Source organism: Lagopus muta, chromosome 2 (genome assembly GCF_023343835.1).
Source record: "Lagopus muta isolate bLagMut1 chromosome 2, bLagMut1 primary, whole genome shotgun sequence".
NCBI lineage: Eukaryota > Metazoa > Chordata > Aves > Galliformes > Phasianidae > Lagopus > Lagopus muta.
The window spans coordinates 72606441-72627451 of NC_064434.1; the positions used below are offsets into that span (position 1 = coordinate 72606441).

A 21011-nucleotide genomic window follows, 5' to 3' on the forward strand; every position below is an offset into this window, starting at 1 on the left:
TCTGTGCAGTGGACAGCTAGGAATCCAGCTGCATCAGGCTGCACAGAGCTCTGTGTTGCTGCAGTTAGACTTGCTTGGAAGTATTGCTGGTAAGCTTGGGTATATCGGTACCAGGTTGCAGGATGAGATGTCAGCATGCTGAGGCACAGAAAGGCTGCTAGGCTTGCCTGAGATCTCACAGGAAGCTTGCAGGAGAGCAGGGACTGAATTCGCTGTCTCTTCCATCCCACTACAGTGCATGCAGGAGGACACCTAGCTCTCAGATGGTTCTTGCCAGAGGTAGCTTTTCCAGTGCAGGGACAGCTGGCAAGGGGAAATGCCAGGATGCTCTGTGTGTAGCTGCGTGCCCTGCTTGGGACCAGCTCAGTGCCTTGCTCTAGGTGCTTTTATAGTGCCTACAATGCTTACAGTGCTCTGTAGCTATGCAGGGCTGTGAGCTCAGAACAGCCCGGCTGGAGAGGTCAGGCTGATTGTGAGAGCTGCCATTCCAAAGCTGAAAAAGCAGAGCACGTAAACATGAAAGCTCTAAGAGGATCATTTGAGTTGCAGAGGGTGTTAGGACCACGTACGTAGTTTGGCACTTAGGTTTACTTCTCTGGATTCAGTGCCTTAAATGCCTGCAACTCATACCACTCCACTCCTCAGGACTTGAAACGTATTTAGAGATTAAGGAGCCTTTCATCTACACGCTACTCAAATCTAGCTCAGGCATTTAATCACCTATGCTTGATCCCATGACATTTGATAATGATGCAGTTCTCCTGGGGCTGATGTCCATCATCACATAGTCCATCGCCATCGCAGCAGCTGGGAATAAACTATACCCCTAGGTGAGATTCTTCCCTCAGACATGCATCAGGGCTGCCATGGAAGGCTGGAGAGTGCAGCATCCTGGCTTATAGCCAAGAGAAGTCGGGACTGAAGTGAACACAGAGCACGCATGTTGACCTATACTCTGCAGCATTTGTGCTAGTGCTCAGAGTCTGTGTCATCAGTAACTGATTCCTCTATTTAAGAGAGGTGTAAAATGAGAGTATACAGAATGTGTGCATCTGTCCTTTTAACTTATTTTTGGCACTGCTGTCTGATATCACTAAGGAAGTACAAGACATTGGCTGGAAACACAAATATTGTAAGGCTATTGGCTCTGCCTCTGACACGATTTCTGCTTTGTCACCATGAGTCCTCCTGATCTTCCTCTGAGCCTCTCTTCAAAGGAGCAGCATGGTTACCTGTCTTGAAGAGCTGCTATGAGGATTTTGAAACATTTACACAGGACTTTCAGAGCTTGTGATGTGTGTCATAATCTCTAAAGATTGTGAGCCACTGTAGACAGGCATATTATTAGTAGTGGTGTTTGCGTTAGAGCTAGTTGCTCCCAGTGAAATCTCATCTCAAACATCTCCCTAACCACAATGAAGTCTTAAGAAATACAAGCAGAGCCATTGTAGGAATGTAATGGGAAGACACAGAATAGGCGCATGTATTTTTAATTCACTGTTATTTACTTCTGGCCATTAAAAGGTGGTTTGGCTTGAAATTCAGCATCTTCTTAAGTCTGTATTTTTAATGTGCATCTAGCTTTCCACAGCAGGCAAGCAAGAACTAGCGTGAAAGGGGTGGGGAGAGAAAATTTTGTGTTCAGTAATGGCTTATAACTTCACAGACCTGTTCAGAAGCAACATTTATGCTTCTTTCTCTAGAAGGAAGGAAAGAAAGATCTGCAGCTGTGTCTCACTGCATGAGAACCGCGCTACTTAACTGGTGCTTAGCTGTAGGGAAATGAGTGATCTGTGCAAAGTATGGGAGCAGAGGATGGGAAGACCTCATGGAATTTGCAGGTGTTTACCTTCTGTCCGGCACTCAGCACTTCTAGAAGAGGCACTGCCTTTTAGACACAGAAGTGAGAAAAAAAAGTGATTCCAAAAGTACTGCAGATCTTCCTGGCCCAACAGAAAAAAATTCATTTGGCAAGTGCCTGAGGGCATTTTTCAGAATAATAAGCACCTTTGAACTTGACAGAAAGTTAGCCACAATTATTCTGTTTTTAATTGGTATCCCAAAGCAATGAGGACATAAATTTGGACTCTCTCTTACGTGTAGCAAGGCAAATAAGCCACAATGGTGTCAGCTAAGCAAGGGTTATTCGTGAGCATTGCCATCAGCAGACACAGCAGAAGCTCTGATGCACTGTGACGTATTGCTAGACTAGAGGACCTGTGGACAAAAGAAAAGCTACAATCAAAATAGTTTTGAGTCAGAACTGTTCCTGAGAATTGTTCTTTGAGTGGGGAAGTATGGTCAGGGTGGTCTTGATGGCAGAATAAAAAGGGTGCTGTAGGTAAGGCTTAGGTAGTGTTACCTTCTCTCAGAAATCAAACACTAGAAAAAATACCTGCTATTTCTAATGGGATGCTGAATTTCCTAGAATTTTTTTTAATAAAGTCTTTATTCAATCTCCTGCCTTCTAAAGGAGAACATGAATGGTAACTTCCCTCTCAGGTTAACTTTCTGTCTTCAACCTAATATCTGCAAATACCTGCATTGTACCAGGCCAGGGCAGCTCCCACATCCATCCAACAGAGAGCTGCAGTGTACATTTCCAGCCACTGAAACAAAAAATCCCATAGATACATCCGCATCTCTCTTGCTCAATAAAGCAAACACCGTACACCAGCAAAAAATGTGTTGTCCACTTTAACTGAAGACAGACAGCGAGGACCCCAGGAGTCAAGAATTCTGTTATTTATGTCTTGACTTCCCAAATCTCCCACTCTTCCCATCCAGGAGAGGGGCCTCAGGCCTTACGATCAGGTCTGTGCGCATAAGTTTAAATAAGCTCTGGGAAATAAAATCAAATGTTGCCCTTTTCGGTATGGAGGTGGGAAGAGAAGGGTTTGCTTTGTTTTGTTCTGTTTCAGGCTTTACATTTCACTGGGGAGCAGGATGCAAGGGAATGAAGAGGCAGGCCAGGATGTAGGGCTACCGGCTCAACAAAGTCAAGGCCAAAGAACATGAGCCATTGGGGATGCTGGAAATCCCGGTCCTCCTCTGCAGGCAGGCACGGTGAGCCACTTGTTGTGCTGTGGGTTTAACCATAGGGTTGGGAACTCCTCCAGCAGCTGGGGAAGGTGGTGCTGAGTTGAAGAACTGTGAAGCTGTATAGGTGGAGAAGAGCTGCTAGGCAGATTCCCTCTCTTTATTCCTCCCTAGCCATATTCCATTTTTTCTCTGGCACCCAGACTGAGGAACTTACCCTGCCTCCCAGGCAAGGCTGATAAAATCAGGGACTTTCAAATGAGAGAGAAATTGTGCAGAGTAAGGCAGTCAGACAGGAGTTGGCCATGCTGGAAGTGCCTGGTAGGGCGGGGAGAAACCAGCACCAGGCTTTCAGGGAGGCTGCATTTATCTCTGTGGAGCTGGAGTACATGTTATCTGTGAAGGAAATTGAGAGATTCTTATCCTCTAGTTAGTCTGGGCAGAATTTTAACAGTAATACTAGCAGTGAGAGAATAGAGAGGGTTTGTTTACAGCATGCTTCAGACATACATAGAACTACAAAGGAGTCCAACTTACAGGCAGCAAAGCATCAGCATATAAATTTGACTTTAAACATTGCCCTCTGTATTAGATCTGTAGGAGACAAACTGAAATGGCAGACTGGCTGGCTGTCAGCATCTGACATGAGAAATGACATCATTTGCTTTGGAAAATAATTTGACAGGAAGGCTACATATGCAAACTTAACACGGCTGTTGGCCCTGCAATAGTCCCAGCCTTTGTTTTTGCCAAGCTGCACAAGGCTGAGTATGGCAGGTGGTCACAGCCCGTGTCAGTAGGCTTTGCAATGCACAGTTTAGGGAGTAGAGGGATAAAGTGGGCACTTGGGAGAATATGATCCAGGAATGAGGGAAAATTTTACAGGAAAGAAAAAGAAGAAGGACAAGAAAGGAAGAAGGAGAGAAAGTGGGCCTGGGACTGGAAAATACACAGGAAAGGAAAGGTGATGGTGAGGGGCTTTGGTCCTGCATGAGGCTGGGTTGTGTTTTTAGGGCACAAAGTTTGCATGGAATGTGACAGAAGAGACGGACAATGTTGAGAAGGACTGGGAAGGGAAAGTGTGCTCTGTGCTCCACATACAGCTCTTTGAAATGGGGACTGGTAAATAAAGCCGAACCTCATTCCTCTGCAGAGGGCCAGCTGGACAGGTATGAGAGCACTTAACACATACCTGAGGCTTTTGGTGAGCTGAGCAGCCAGTAAAAGTGAGTTGAGCCACCCGACACAGAGGTATCCTGGAGGTTCGTACCTGGATTCACATCAGTGCACCTAAATCGGAGCTTAGTCAGAGCTTAGATTGAAAGCTACTTCAGTGAGGTTTCTTTTTTTTGTTTGTTTGTTTTTTCTCTAGGACTATGTAATTTGGCTCTGACACCTGTTTCATTGATCCTAACATGGACAGGGTGGTTCCTGATGTAACTTTGATAACCACAGCTGTAACCTCCATAAGTCATAGCAGCCAGGCCCTGCCTGCCTGCCCTGCTCTCTGCTGAGGCACTGCCCTCCATCCCCACCTCTCTTCTGCTGGGGCTGGTGAAATGCCTTTAAGGTCAGCTGTTTACATCAGTTCCTGAAACACAGGAATTTTCCCTGGCTGTATCTAGGTCTTTTTTGGAGTGCTTTTGTACTGCTGCCCTTTTATATGCCAGACATATACCTCAGGGGAGTGGAGGAGGGAGTGTGAGAATCTTATTTGAGGTTTCCAGTCCTTCAGCAAAGAGAAAGTCAAAAACAGGATAGTTCTTCTTCAGAAAAAAAAAAAAAAAAAAAAAAAGTGAAAGGGGGAAGAACTAAGGAGGAAAAGTAACCCTTTGCCATTAGAAAAACAGCAAGACACTTCACGGTTTTCCTGGTTGCTATTCCCCCTGGGTTTCTCTGAAAGGTCTCTTTTTAAGAGGTCTGCCTTCTGTGAGCTGTTTGGTCTATTCTTAGGAATAGCTGCTTTGCTTTGCTTTGCTCTGGTTTGCTGGAAGCCTTGCTGAGATGACTCAGATACTGACTGGAAGCTTTCTCAACACTCTTGCAGGGAGGGGCCATTGGGCAACCTTTTCTTCCACGGCTCTTTGGAGTTAGAGCTGCACCCACACAGCTGAGGTATATTGAGCTATTGAGCTCAGCTTCAGACACCCTTACTCCCCACTGAATGGCTCTTTATTCCATGCCAATCACATTTCTTCCTGTGAGGTTACTCATGAAATAAGGCTGCAAAGGCAGCAGAATGTGGCTGCCTGTGTCTCTGTCTGGCAGTCAATTTGCACCAGTATCCACAAGTTGCACCAGCAATGTCCCTCTACATAGTGTCCTTTCTCTGTGCAGTACTTTCTTCATGGTTATTTTTGCTCTGACACAATTCAGAAGCCTTTGTCTGTTGGGGCAACTCCACCAAACCCAGCATCCCCACACACAGCTGTTTCAGCAATGCCACACTGAGAGATGTGACCCTGCGCTGTACCAGCAGCAGGAACATCATGCGTGGTTCTTACTAAATTAGCTGTGGGGATTCTGCTGAGTGGGGCAGCATTGGGCTGTTTGATGTGAAAGCAGTGTTCTGTGACACTATGGGGGTGGCTGCAATCTTTTAGGGGAAGTACAGGAGTTGGCATTGAGGAACAAATGAATTTCCCAGGCTTTGTGGACGCTGCACAGCTCATTGCTCACTGCAGATTGTCTCATGGAGCTCTTTGCACAGGCTCTGAACACCTCTGTTCTGTGCTGCTCCTGAAAGCTGTCAGAATTAATGGTACAGCATGTGAGTACTGCTGTTGAGGTCAGCATTCCCACACCTCTTATACCTCCCTCTGAGGTAGCAAGTAGGTAAAGCAACATGAAACTTGTTCCTGATTTCCTTTGGGAATTCATGATCTGAGAATTTGGAGAATGAATCACAAAGATCTTCTCTAAGGGATACTGCCAGAGATGTTATCTACTGGGAAATAATGTCAATGCAGAATATTTTTAGAGATTTCCACCCTCAATGTTTCCATTTTATTTTCAGCTGTTACTTTTCTAAGGTCTGCTGAGAGGCTCAGTGCTCTCTGCTTGTTCCGCTAGTACTAAGCAGACTGATGTGTCATAAAAGTAATTTTCAATTCAAGGCAGCTGCTTCTGGTGAATAGCAGCTAAATGACACGTTGTTCCAGGAGCGCTGGAACAAATGAAGCCTGATTTTCTGCAGTTCTGTGTCTCATGCTTGACTTTGAGCTGTGGCTGAGGCTGTTCCCGTGACGGAGGCATTTCTCATGGTACTTGCCTGGGCAGCATCTCCCAAATCAGGTGATGTGTGGGGCCATTCTGTGGGATTCTCCTCACAGAGGTCATATATCAGATGCATTTCAAGCATGCTTTACTTCTGTTGGGTCACTGATTTTCAAGAGGGTGACAGAAGGGTCATGTCTCTGACTGAGTATTTTGGTACAGACTCTTTTGAGTCTCCTCTCCTCTGAGCTGAACAACCAAAGAGATTTCAGCCTCTTGCTCATACGTCTTGCCCTCCAGAGCCTTCACCATTTTTGTCACCTTTTTTTGGACAGATAAACATGCTGACAAGGTGGATACATGCCTATTACCTACGCAGTGATCATGTAATAACTGTTCCCTTGGCAGAGCATGATAATCATACTAGCTGTTATGGAAGTTACCGTAAAGGACATGCGATACTAAGTGAAATGGATAAAATGGGATGACTTGAGAAGAAATCAATTGGGAAACAACCCTAGGGAACAGCCACACAGCATGTTATTTTGTAATACTGGTAATCACTTTGCTTCAGCAGTGACTGCTGAGTTAAAAAAAAAAAAAACATATATAAAGGTTTATAAGCTGAGTGTGTTTAGTAAGAATGTTAACTTATGAGAAAGCAGTGACACTTCCCTAGATCATCTTTAATAAACAAAATGCAAATTATGCTAATATATTTCTTTTTTATAGTTTCTGATGGTGGTTAAACACCTGTGACTGATACTACCTGCCTACGTTATGTGTTTCAGTATTTTTTTCTTTTCAGCCTGGTATCTATTGTGCCTGAGTGCTCTCTCTGTAAAAATATATATTGTTCTGTTTGTGAACAGACAGCCAGTAGAAGCTAAATAAACCTCAAAGTAAAGAGATTTCACTGGCATCCTTTTGGGAAGCAATATGGAAGCAAACTGACATCACCAATTTCAGGCCGAGGTACTCCAGCAAGCTTTACATGTGTGTACAGCATCAGACCCAACGTGCCATATGAGCTGGTCTGTACGAGAGGCATGTACTTACTGGATGTATAAGAACCTAATAATTATTTATCTCTTGATTATACAAGCTCTTGTGAATACTAATATAAAACCTTACATCAGTATGTGATATAAATGAAAACAGTGGTGCAGACAATTTGCATAACAGTATGTGATCATCTCTTGCTGAGTGGTTTTAATACTTTATGTCTTGCCTACCATGGACAAGACATACAGGTGAATCTATCACTACATTTCATGTGACATGTGAGACAGGATTCCTGTGGACACAGCATTTTTCTTTACTCATGTGTCCTATGTCTGATGCAGTATTTTTCTGTTTTGCAGGTGATATTTAAGGCTAAATCAAAATATTCCCCAGAGCTACTGAAATACAGGTGAGAACTGTGAAAATCTTTGGAGTGGTGAAGAAAAATTGCCATGTACTTTGAGAAACGCTGACAGTTTGTGATGCTCATATCTCTACTACTCATATTTAAATACCAGTGTTTCATGACAATGGTTCTGAGGCCAGCTTCTTCCTATTATGTTTCAAAGTCTGTGTCATTTCCCAGTACAAGCACCATTTTTAGACATTCATGTATTTCAAAGGGAAATATTTCAAATGCAAGCAGAAAGCACTGACCCTGCTAGTTTGCCTACATGTTCACAAAAGACCTGTGGATGCTAGGTGAATTCAGGCCCAGAACTTCAGTAAAGGTAGCAGGGTGACATATTCATTGCAATAGGAAAAAGTGGGACTGGGTATGTCTTAACTGAGAAGTGAGGTAAGCAGTAATAAAAGGTTTTGGGGAGCTTAGAAAAGAATTATGAAGGGAAGGAGCTAGAGAGAATGGATTCAAGACAATGGTGTTTTGGGGAGCTTATAGATGACTTACCGTGATTCCATAGAGCTGAGATTATGATGGCTTTGCATTTAGGTGGTAAGATCTGTTTAAGGTCTTGTTTGAGCAGGAAGGATTGTCAGGAACTACTTGAGAGCTCCTCAAATAGCCTAGATGTCCAGAAAGTTGAGGAAGAGATCAATAAATTATTCTTTACTGTGGCAATGCCTAAAACCATCGGTCAGGGGAAATATTGCTTAGATAGGGCAAGAGAAAGATAGAGAGAGGTTGTCTTATTTCCAAATAAGGAGTTTACAATCTGAAATCAGGATAGGAAAGCAGAGTAACTTGCAACTGAAATCTGCCCCCTTATTTACTGACTATTCAGGAGAAGCTGGTACTGTATCAACAGGTGGAATACTAATATTGTCTGTGCCCTGGAAGGTGGAAACCTAGCCTAGCTGGCTAGGTTTTGAGGCAGCTGGAGCAGCAACCACCTGGAGCTAGTGCTTGAGAAAACGTGTTTGGTAGAATGGCAGGATGGCGAGAGCGAGCTGAGTGGTGGTTGGACCAGTGACCAGTGAGGGTATGAGACGTGACGGTTGGGTACTCCATGATGATAAGCAGCTAATGCAGAAATTCTAAGGATGGAAACAGAGGCTGCATCTGTTTTGGTGGCCCCAGGAATGCTTTGAAGTTAGTTGGTCTATGTGCATACTTTGGCCACATCCCAAACCAAAAAGAGCAAGAGCCAGATGCTCGCTGATGAACACTGTGACATACAAATACATTCATCCCCCTTTAGGCTCTGGTTTCCGTGGGAAGGAAATCCAGGAGTGTGGGTTGGCAGACAAATACTGCACACACTCACCAGGTCCCCTGCCAGCCCTCAATGCAAGTGAGAGAGCGTGCCTGCCCTGATGGTACACTAGCCAAAAGGAACAAAGAGGTTGCACAACACCTGAGCTGCAGGTAGATCATGATGTAGGGAAAGTCTATGAACATGTTTCTGGTTGGCTTTAAAGGTGAGAGATAGCAGCTTTGAACCTTGTACGCTAATGGCATTTGTGGCAAGGCTTTATTCTTAAAAAGTGCTTGAAACATTCTTTCTTCATGCAGAGAGAGCTCATGAGCTTGTGATGTTTATTTAACATCTGCTAAGTGAGCACATACTACCCTGCCCTCAACATTTCTGTGTTCATCTAGACTCTTGCCTACTGCATTTCTAACACTGATCACCTTTGGGTCTGGTCCAGCCTTATCTTTCATATTTAGCTCTGTTGGTAAAGGACCGCAAGAAGAGTTTTGTTTTAATATCTAAAAGTATTAATATGAATGCGGTTAGCCTGTGTGAAAGAGCCTAATAAATGAAGCTGACCTCATTTCAGGGCAGTTCAAGTGATGTAAATACATGCACACCTGCAGCAGTGGTCCCGTGTCTTAATTGTAACAGGATAGTGAAAAATGGATGATTTGGGCCTTCATACAGGGCTTGGGGCCTACACTTAACGAATTTGATTTTTCTTTTCTAGATGTTCATGGTTTGGATTTTTTTTTCCTGTTTTTGTTTGTTTCTTGTTTTTAAGTAAGTGTGAGACTGTATTACCTGGTGTCATATCTGCATCACGGCAGGAATGGATAACGGTAACATAAACAGATCAGCAGAGAAGTAGGACTGTGGTCTGTGTATTACACAGGTCTCATAAACCAGATAAGGAAAAAGTCCTATCAGGGTCAGAATCTTAAGTAAACTTTTCTCAGCATAGTCTTCACAATATTAGTCATTGCAGCAAAAAGAGCTCATGGCCAAGTCTGTACCAGCCCAGCTTCATATATAACAGTCCTCCTGCATATCTCCCTGGGCTTAGGGATTTCTTACAGTCACTGGGTTCGGTTGAGGCTTACTGTGCTATGTGTTTATGCACACAAGCCTCAGACAGTGTATACTTTCTGAGGAACCACACACAAAATGTAGTAGTTTCACGTGTTTTCTCATTAATCAGGGCAAAATTCATTGTGTTCAGTACAAGGCTCAAAGAAAAACTTACTAAAGAGATGCACCTAAGCCTGACAGAAAAAAGGAAAGCCTTAGTACATGCCTTCTCTACCAAGGCAGGTTACACATAGCTCCTTCTAAGGGACTAGCCCCAAAGTGGGAATTATGCACAATAGGCTGTTTGAAAAGTTATTGGTGTAATGTGGAAGCACTTCTCCTGACTTGCTTTCTATTTTCTGGAACAAACTAACAAAAACTGTTTATTCATGCTGTATAGCTGCCTGTGTAGGTGAGATGTAAGGATGCATTCTGCTTTTAAGTGAGGCTGCAATGCTTTCTGCAGAGACCCTAAAACTGCCATGAGAGACACAGCACATCTCCATCAGTGCTTATTCAGAACTCCAACAACAATGCTTCTTTTGTCAAAGCAGGCAGCAAGCAGGCTGCCTCCCCAGCCGCATCATGTTAATAAGGGGGTTGGGAGCTCGTTATGTGAAGAGCTGTCATGGCCCATCACTTGTGCAGCTCACACTGGCATACATAAGAATGTGTGGGCAGGAGAGCTCAACAGTGCTTTTTATTATTTTTTTTTTTTTTGGCTAAACTCTGTCAAGGAGGAGCCTGGCTGGTCATGAGAAGGCATCAAGAGCAAGCAGGCTGCACTGGAGCAGAAGTTTCTTCTGACTAAGTTGAGCAAAAAGAGAGTGCATACTTACTGTCCTGCAAGAGACAGCGTGTAAAATACTCACCAAAGCATTTTACTTACACTGCAGTGAGGGTGCATATGAGCAATGTGGATATTGTGAGGCTGTTAAATAGGCTTTGGGAGGGGAAGGAAAGGAAGATGCATAACCATCACATAAAGACTTCTGAAATATTAATAGAATCACAGTATATCCTCAGTAGGAAGGGATCCACAGGGATCATCGAGTCCACACAGCACCACCTCAAATTAAACCCTCTGTCTGGGAGCGATGCCCAAACACTCCCTGAGCTCCAGCACTCGGAGCCGTGCCCACAGCCCCGTGCATCCCGTTCCGTACCCACCGCCCTGTGGTGCAGCACCTGTCCCCAGCCCCACAGCCCCTCCCCTGCCGCAGCTCCATGCCGTTCCCTCGGGCCCTGTCTCTGTCGCACAGAGCAGAGCTCAGCGCTGCCCCTCCGCTCTCTGTGAGGAGCTGCAGCCGCCATCGGGCCTCCCCTCAGCTCCTCTCCTATGAGCACACCCAGGGGCCTCAGCTGCTCCTTCGCTATGTTCATAGCCTTCCTTTGGATGCTCTCTAATAGTTTTATATCTTTGTTATATTGTGGTGCCCCAGAATGTAACGGTAAATACAATATTCACACTACAAGTGGGAACTGCATCCTCCAGAGGAGGATGTGTGAAAGAGGAGCTCCAGGACTGCAGTGCTTCTGGCATTAGGCTGTGAGGTTGAAAGGAGCTGCCTCTAACTGCTCATTCTAAGGACAGAGCCCTGCCCTGGAAGAATAAGAATGAGCACAATCTTCCCCCTGAGAGGGAATTTCCATGACCAGCAAGGAAAAGACAGCAGTCTTGTTTGCTGCCAGATATAGCTGGAAAGAAGGGCATTGATTTGTTGATGCAAGCGGGCACTTTGAGGCTTTCAGTTCTCCTCGTTATGCATCTAAATGTTCTCAAAGGTGTACCTCTTCCTTCCCTGCCCTCTGAAAAGAAGACAATTACTCTTCTGTTTTGTAGCTGGGTTAAACACATGCAAGAAATCTATCACCATGAGGTAAAAGTATTTTTAAACAATCCAAATTTGATTCCTCAGAGACCGTCAAATTCAAAATTCACATCAAACATGAAGGACTAGGGCCAAAACCACTTGCTCTGTGGCTGCAGATTATAAACCCTATCAGGAATTGTCTCGGACAACAGAGATAAAGAAATAAGCAAACACTTGAAATGTAAATATGTTTCTTTTTCTTTGATTGTTTGTTTGTTTATGGAAACCTCTGCAGCTGTGTGTAGGAGTAAAGAGAAGCAGTCTTCCTTGGGTGTATGGCTTACTTATGTTGCAGGTATCACTTCTGGGTGGGTGGGAAAACAAACCAGGTCACATTTCTGTTCCAGCTCTGCTCCTGTGGTTGTGCAAACAAACCCTTTATCTGGCATAGATGGCAAAATGCCAACCCAGAATCCATGTGCATATTTACATTTCTTGATGGTTCTTTTAAGAGGTTGCCCGTGACAAAAATTTTTAAGAAAAGGGACAGAGAACGATGCTGGGGAGCCAGTAATTTTCCTATGCTTAGGCACTTCCCTAATTTAATATGAAATCTGATTGCAAACACTGGTAGTCATTGACGCTTTTCATGGCAGTAAAACCAGGATCAACAACAGTCCTTTCCAACCAGCTCAACCTTTTGCAAGGTTTATCCTGTCAGCAAATAGTCGGATGGTTTGTGCCATATATGAAGTGCATGTTTTAAGAAAGTACGTGTGTATTTTAAATGATTTGTAAGAACTGGGCTGTTGAATCTCTGCTGCACTCTTCCAAATTTTATTGCCTGACATTAGTTTTTTTTACTTACTGCTTATTCTGTGACTGTAAAAAAAGGTCTAAAACTAGCTCTGTTCATCTCTCCAGCAATCCAGAGTGCTTAGATTTGGCTGTGGGTCACCGGTCAGCTGTGGCAGCCCAACATGTGCAGCTTCCATTATTCAGAGTTGCAGCTTCCACCTTGTGACTGACACTTGCTGAACAATGTCGCTAAAACTGTTTTCTCCTCACTCTCCCAGGTTGCCCCTCTACCTGGCCTCTCTTTTCATAAGTCTCCTCTTCCTCTTGGTGAATTTAACATGTGCAGTATTGGTGAGGACACAGAATTCAGAGAGAAAAGTCATTGTCTCTGTCCGGGTGGCAATTAATGACACATTGTTTGTGCTCTGCGCTGTTTCACTCTCCATCTGCCTGTATAAGATTTCCAAGATGTCTTTAGCCAACATTTACTTGGAATCCAAGGTAAGGTACATTTTCAGTTCCTTTTAAAGTACCTTCTGAGAGACATGGGTTGTGCAAGGCAGAGGCACATGGTTCTTCAGATCCCCCGAGAGCTTAGAGGCCTTAGACTTCACAGCTTGCACTTGGTTGTACATCCTGCTCAATAAATAAATACTGAGGAGTAGAAGGGGTGCTTTTGTCTAACCCCACAGACCCCAGAATACGTATTTAGGACGGAGTTTACAGAACTTCTGGCTGGAGTTCCTCACAGCTGTTTTTAAGCTGGGTGCCACCCAACTACATTTCAGTACTGCTTCAGAGAGGTGGTTTTTACTTTGAGATCCTTCAGTTTGTCAAATTATTGGCTGATTATTCTAAATGTTTAAGGTAGCAGTGTGCTGAAGGTAAACCAGAAAAAGGAATATGAATATCCTTTATAAATTTGCATAGTGTCCTATAGATAATATAATAGTTTTTTTGAAAGACTTAATGTATTATGAATTCATCCAAACAGAGAGAAGGGGGAAAAGGTCTCTCCTATTAATCTACAAAATATTCTTTCAAGAAATGTTTGCTTCACAGCTTTGCTGGAAGAGCTGGGTCTGCAAAAGGTGTCATAAAAGCTAGCTGTGTTTGTCATAAGTCAAAATGTTTTGCATCTATACAAAATGAAACAAGGTTTTCAAAGGTCTTTGTATTCACAGTACATGGTTAGAGCTTAAAGCAAACGATTAATTCAACCAGTAGCACGTTACCATTATCACAACAAGCATTCCAAAAATCTAAGTTTTAACTTCCATTTTGAAAATCTTATAATAAAATCCCTCCTTCCATTTGGTTAATCAGATGAAAGGAATACTTTTCCTGTTTAATCAAATCTGGCTGTACTGCACAACAACTAAAAGTTCATGGCTGAACAGAAGATTTAAAAACACAGCTTAGTTTGTTTTGCTTCTTTCCACTCTGTCCTTTGCTGACCAAAGGGCACGGGCAATGGATTATTTTTACTGTTGAGAAAAGTTTATCTACTGCTGCAAGTCACAGAAGTGTAAATCTCTGTGACAAAGCAGTGTTAACCTACATGAGGCTTTGGTGGATTACTTCGTTCTGTTTCCTCCTGCAGGAAACCTTATCTCCTTCACTTCAAGCTATTTCATGAAAAACAAAGAAATTTGAGTGTTATTGCAGAGAGGAAAAGACAGGGCATGGCGCTAATGAAAATTTGAATGTGTAAACGAGAATTAAAGAGCACTGTACTTCTTTCTGCTGACCTGAAATAGAGTCCCTCTGGGGACTTCCAATAGGATTTGGCTGTACATACTTAGGGATACAGAAGGCTGGAGCCAGCAGTGAAATAACATCCTGGTTTAATCTGCCACTGCTGTGCTGAAAAAAATAGCTAAAGACCTAAAGTTCGGTCTTTGCAGTGATACAACAGAAGCAGCATTGGACAAAATGTGCATTCTGTGTTGCTTGGAGATGGGGACCAGTGCTGGCAGCCTTTTATTTGTATCTCCCATCTCGTGGCACATACTCTGTGACCACACATGGAAGTGCTGGCAGACACAGCATCACCTGCAGGATCTGGTGCGGGGCCGGACCTGATCCTGAGCCGTGGCCCAGGCAGCACCAGGGAGGTGCAGAGCCCACCCATGAGTGTTGGGCCAGAAACGTCATGCACTTGGTCCTGCTACCTCCCTTCTTTTCTATGGGCCTGTGACTGAAGAGGGGATCCTTCCAAGCTTGTCGAGCTGCACTCTGCTTTCCCCAGGTCACCTGACTAGATTTGACTGGCAGTGAAAACAGAACAAGTTCAGTCCCTTTTTATTTTTATTTTTTGTATTTGGTGGCAATAGAGTTTGTTAAAGCTGCAGTGTATTGAACTATTAAAGCCTTATGGGGAAACTGGCGTGGGGCAGCACCGACTGTGCGCTGCTCCTCGCTTCTGTTTTTAAATGCAGCCGAAGTGGGACATGGTGTGTGATCATTAGCAGCTTCTCCCTGCTCGCTCCCCTGGGTTTCCATGGCAGCCCCGCTGCTCCTACAAAAGGAGAATGGGGAAGTGTTGAGTGGATGTTTCCCCTTTTGGGCACTTCCTGCTTGCTGCTCTCACTGCTGTGCGCTGGGTGTCTGTTCCAGTTCCCACATGGCAGCCCCCCGGCTCAGGTTGGGCCTGGCTGGAGGCAGTGTCTGCGGCAGCGCTGTGAGCAGGTCATCAGGCAGAGACTGACGGCACTGAGGGTTTCATAATACTCCCGAGTATTCAGGCTGTTCTCTGAAGCAATGTTATTTTTTGCAGGAATGCAGGCGAGCTATAGTTTCCTGACAGCCTTTTTGACGAGTCACTCCTTATTGCCTCTAGCCATGGAACGCACTGTGTGAGGTGTTTGCTTGGCAAAGCAACAGGACAACAGCCACCAGCAGGCGTGGGCAGCAGAGAAGCCTGGTGGGCTCCTTAAGCCAAGGCTTCAGGGCTAGGGCTAGGGTTATGCAGGGCTTCTGGATGTGGTGACCTGGTGGCTCGCCCTGACCCATTTTGTATTTGTGTTCTGCCTGTTTGTGCCTCGGGCTGCCAACCTGCTAGCTGAGTACCTGAGTGGGGGGAGATGTGCAGACCTTGCTGTCTCCTGCCTGGGTATAAAAGGTCCCGTGAGGGGGAGCAGCTTCCCTCTTGGCTTGTCTGTATCAGCCAGATGAAAAGAACCCATCTGCATTGTGTAGGTCTCTGCCTGGAGAAGGAGGGCAGGGCTAGTGAAGCAAATGGCTGTACTGTGCTAGCCTAAAGCATGGTTCCTCAGTGCATTCCTCCTTTGGACGTGATAAATACCATTCCAGAGTGAACTGCACAGCATTTGAGTTTCTTCCTTCAGAGCCAGCCTCATTTTGTATGCAGGCCTGCCACCATGACCTGATTCATGGATCAGACTCACTGATCCCCATAGCCATGCCTCCTGGACTCCTCTGCTGCCACAGCTCCTGTGCTGATGCCTCAGTCCCCTGATTCCAACAAGCAGTGGTCAGGAGCTCCCTTGTTCCTCACTCTAGTTGAGGCTCTTTCCCCTGCTCTGTCCCTTTTCTTCTCTGAACCCTAGGAACTGTCATGACTTCATGCTTTGCAGTGTCATTCCTGCCCTGGTGCTGAAGGTCCCACTTGCAGGCTACCCAGCCATGATAACTTTGCCCATAGGCTGTGCCTCCGCTTCGTCTTCTCTGTGTTGACTTTTAGGTGAGGCAGGATGTTCTGTTCCAGTCTGCACTGTGTTTAACTGCTGACTGTTGTGATCTGCTCCTTACTTAGGAAATAGGTGCACAGCAAGCAGTTATAAAAAGATGCAAGTTTGCATCATGCCAGTAGCGAGAGTCTGAGATAGGATGTTCAATAGCTGGCATGCAGCTGAATTCTCTAGCTCTATCCAATTCCAGGTGTTCTCAGGTGCTTTCATTGCTGTGAAAATGGCACTTGTGCAGCAGTGACAGGCATTAACAGCAGCCCATCTTGGTAAGGGTCGGAACCACTGCCATTCCCTTGTAACCACTGTGCAGTACAAAAGAGTGCAGGATATACTGATCAAAGAAGGAAAACATCAGTCAGTAACATTAGTCAAAGCACCATAACAACCCCACAGACTGCATGCAAAGAAATATTCTTGTCAACTTCCCATGTGACTAATAACCTGTGTTCAAATCTTTTCCAGGGATCATCAGTGTGTCAGGTGACAAGCATAGGAGTGACTGTTATACTACTTTATACCTCACGCGCCTGTTACAACTTGTTCATCTTATCATTTTCCCAAACCAAGAAAGTCAATTCTTTTGATTATGATTGGTACAACGTATCAGATCAGGCAAGTATGAAAATATTTGCTAATGAGAAAAACTCATTCTCATGTGACAGCTGATTTCCTAAACATTATGACAAGAGGCATTAGCTTATCGATTTGCTCCAGGAATACAAATTTCTTGTAATAACAGCAGAATGGAAAGCAGAAAGGGGGAGAAAAAAAAAAAGCACTAAAAGAAAAACATAACTGCCAATTAAACAATTTTAAAATATCAATCTTTTAGTTAACATTTAATTCATTTTTATTTTACTGGTAAAAACAACATTCAAGAAGACAGGTGTTTTGTTCATTGGTAAGAATGTACCGTAGCTGGAGAGCAGAAAAACAGTTCTTGATGCCCCTGAAATGCAAAGTTCCAAGTTCTGAAGTCATCATCAAGTCTCCCATTGGCATTTAGTGCAGAGGAGTTATGTACCTTAATTCTGTCAGTAGCATATCTTCCCTAGTTTTAGGATCAGACTGTGATTCTTCACAACTTTTCATTGCAAGTTACAATGCAGACATTGAGAACTAGCAGTATTAGAAATGCTAAGGGAAATAAGCAGGTAACTCTTTCTTGAATTTTATGAAATTTGGGCATCCAGCTCCTTTCTCTGCTTTGAAACACACAGGTCCCAGTAGTTTTCAAGCTCAATCAAGGCTTGGAAAAATGGCAGGCCTGTATTTAGAGCATGAGTAAATATTTTTGGGGCTCAAAATCCCAGATACACGATGCCTCCTCACCACCGAGCAAGCACTTATAGAACAAAAGCAGAGTTTCTAGCTGGCCAGGCAAGTGCCTTGTAATGCCAGGCAGGCAAAGCAAACCTGGAGCCATTCTCTGTTGAGCAGCAAATAAAACTAGAAATAAGCAGGTAATCAGCAGGATAAGACTGTCCAGAGGATCGCGTTAAGAGTTGTTGGAGAACAGTACGTTAAGGACCTCTAGTCCCCCCTGCTGCAGTGTGGGTAGGAGTACAGCTAGGTGATACCACTGTGCAATTAGAAGACACAGATTTTAGATGGAAGAGCAGTGCACTGTGATTCATCTCCTGAATCCAACATCTTCCCTCCTCCTGTTGAAGCCTGGTGTGTTGGTGGCTGCTGATGGTCCCTTGCTAGAAATTTATGGCCAGAATATTTGATCCAGTTTTCCACCTGGAGGCCATGGTTGTTCATAAGGGGGGCTGACTGGAATGCTTTAGGACCTGCTGTGTCTTTCCAGTGAACTGCCTCATGTCATTCTTCAGAAACATTTCCCTTTTTGATTCCACACAAAACACATCAAAAGACAGGACTGCCCTCTGTAGATATGGCAAACAGCAGAGGGGAAATCTGGAGAGAAGTTAGTTCAAAGCTAACGCTAGAGAAACAGTGTGGTTACTCCAGATAACAAAGTGCAACCATTTGAAGAGTTCCAAATCTTAATTTTTAAAGACTGTGAGCAATAACCTTGAAGACCTGGGCACTGACTGCTCTTTCATGTATTATTCCCATCTGAGAAAGGACCAGAAAGGTAGCTTCGCTGTAAGTCCATTTTATCACATTCTTCCCAGCCCAAGAGCCTGGCAAGCATCCAGCAAACTTTGATTTTGCTGAAGACAGAGGATGAGAAAGGAGGAGGAGAAAGGGTAGAAGGAAAGAGAAGTCACTCAACAACATAGAACTTTTTTTTTTTTTTTGTATGCCTTTAATCATTAGCCAGGTTAATCCAACTTCATTGGAGTTTCCGGACATGTTGTCAAGCTCCAGCCAATTAAGTATAGCGCTTCGTAAGAAGACAGGCTGGCTCTTGCACTAAGAAAACAAAACGCCATTTTTGTTTGTAAATATTTTTCTTTTTGACTTTTCAACAGGCAGATCTGAAATGCCAGCTGGGAGATGCAGGGTACATAGTGTTTGGAGTGATCCTTTTCGTCTGGGAGCTCTTGCCTACTTCCTTGGTTGTGTATTTCTTCCGTGTTCGAAATCCTACCAAAGATCTAGTGAGTGAAATCTGCTAGTACATTTGTTAATGGGATGTTGTGGCAGGTCTGAAGGGCTCAGCATGCAGGGGAGCTTCTGCTTCTTTACATATTATCTTTTTCAACGTGCCCTCAGCAGAATAAAACTCAAGTCAATGGCCGTGTTATGCTAAGTGCTCATGAAAGAAACTCATCATATTTACCCAGAAGAAAAACAGTGTGTTTCTCAGGCAATTATCTTAAGAATCAGTAACCTTAAGTTTAGGGACATGTTCCTCATGGGTTAATATGGCACTGTACTGTAATCAGTGGAAAAGGAGTCAGTTTGCTCAATCACAGTATTGTTCATAACAGAGAGAGCAGCAAAATGATGATGTGCTAACTGTTCCATGGCATATATGGATTAGCTTTAATTCTTCTAGCTTTGTGTCCATTGAATTGTTTCAGTGCCAAAAGCTAATAGCTATAATAAGCACTACCTGACATTTTTGCTTGCTGAAATAGCAGAGCACAGATTAAAGTGGGAGTTGTAACAAAAATACTATATATCCTTAATACAAGGCAGTTAATAGATGAACACGAATCTTTTAATGACTGTAAGCAGCACTTCCAGGCTAGGGTGTGCTGGTTGACAGCACATAGGTTTATCAGCCTGGCATAAGGATTACCTAGGTAATCTGTGGGTCAAACCCAATTAAAGCTAATATTCCCCCAAGGAAAATGTAAACAGTAAATTCACAAGAGAAGCAATTCACAGAACACACTTCTAGAGAAGACCATGATTTTTGTTCTCATACACGCATTTTCAAAGGCAGCAAGAAAGTCAAACTTGTAAGGAAGTAACAGACGCCAGTTACATGAAGTCCTTCGTACAGTTCACCTGTGATACCTGTTATCACACTGGGAAACCTACCAATGTCTATCAAAATTAATGCATTAAAATAAGATCTCAGCCCTACTCCTGCTTAGGAAGTAGCCAGGATAACCGTAAAGAGGAGAAATTAAATGTTTTTAAACAACAGTCTGGTGATGCTGTTCTTCTTCGAAGCAGCTACAGAAAGATCTCATTTTACTTGAGGCGATTTTAGTACAGCCAGCCATGCTTTTAAATTCACGGTGTTAGATTCACAGAAAATGGAAGTAAGAGTTGTGATCTAACCTCTGCTTTACAAAACTGATCACATAAACACTTAGAATCTTACTCAAATGAGGGTCAGGCAGGCAGCATTCTCTTGCAAGTCAGAACACGCTATGTTAACACACACAACATTATGTTTTTGCATTGTGGCTTTCAGAAAGCCTCAAGTCTCAAACTGAAAGATAACAGTTGAGGAGTCATCGGTGTTATCACTACTTTCATGGGGAACTTTCTATAGATAGACGTTATCTGTCATAGTGAATCAATCAGACATGATTTTTTCCTGCACAAGATATTTATGCCAAACACTTGCTGTAATTGGAAAATTGGAAACAAGGATGTTAAAAAGGCAACCGTAGCAAGGCAAAACTGAACTTCAGTGCAAACATGCCACAAGAGGGAGACTAAGGGCCACAATATGTTCAGACTTAAAACAGTTGAAGAGTAGAAAATAATCTACCTATAGAAAATACCCATGAAGCATGGGATTGGAATTAAAACAAACTCTTCTTTAGTTTAAAAAAAAAGAAAAACTTAACTCTCATGTATTAAAAATCCAGAATATTCTTCATTTGCTATAGGGAAAAATTCCAGGAAATAGTAACCCTTTGGTTTCACATTTCATTCAGGACTTCAGAATGAGAAAGTTTGAGTAGAGACAGCCTACATGCAGCACAGTCCAGAGGTAAAGCTCCACGTGGCAGTTGATACCACCTGAAACAAGCAACTGCATGCTTTTGTGCTGACAGAGAGCAACTGCAGCACTTGGACCTTTGCTTTGCTGTAGCTTCAACAAAACAAATGTTTGAAACGGGGACAGAAAAGGGTGTATTTTTAGTTCATCGTTGCTAAAGTTATTTAATATCTGAAGAGATAACGAGAGGTTTAAGTGCTCTCCTACCTAAGGCCAAGGAGATGCTGCCATCCTGCCTTATCCACATGCACTGGGAATCCCATCCCTATATATAAGCATTGACTGAGTCAAAGGAGCTCAGCTGGTTCCCAGA

General features: G+C 43.7%; 1 protein-coding gene across 2 annotated transcripts in view; it reads left to right on the forward strand.

The window, feature by feature from the left end:
* Positions 1–21011, forward strand: part of GPR137B (G protein-coupled receptor 137B) — a 28796-nt gene that overhangs the window by 1211 nt on the left and 6574 nt on the right. For both annotated transcript variants that reach the window (XM_048938379.1, XM_048938380.1), the window contains 4 exons: positions 7620–7669; positions 12880–13102; positions 16777–16930; positions 18763–18887. In XM_048938379.1, the coding sequence (XP_048794336.1) occupies positions 7620–7669; positions 12880–13102; positions 16777–16930; positions 18763–18887 (552 nt within the window). The remainder of the gene's footprint in view (positions 1–7619; positions 7670–12879; positions 13103–16776; positions 16931–18762; positions 18888–21011) is intronic.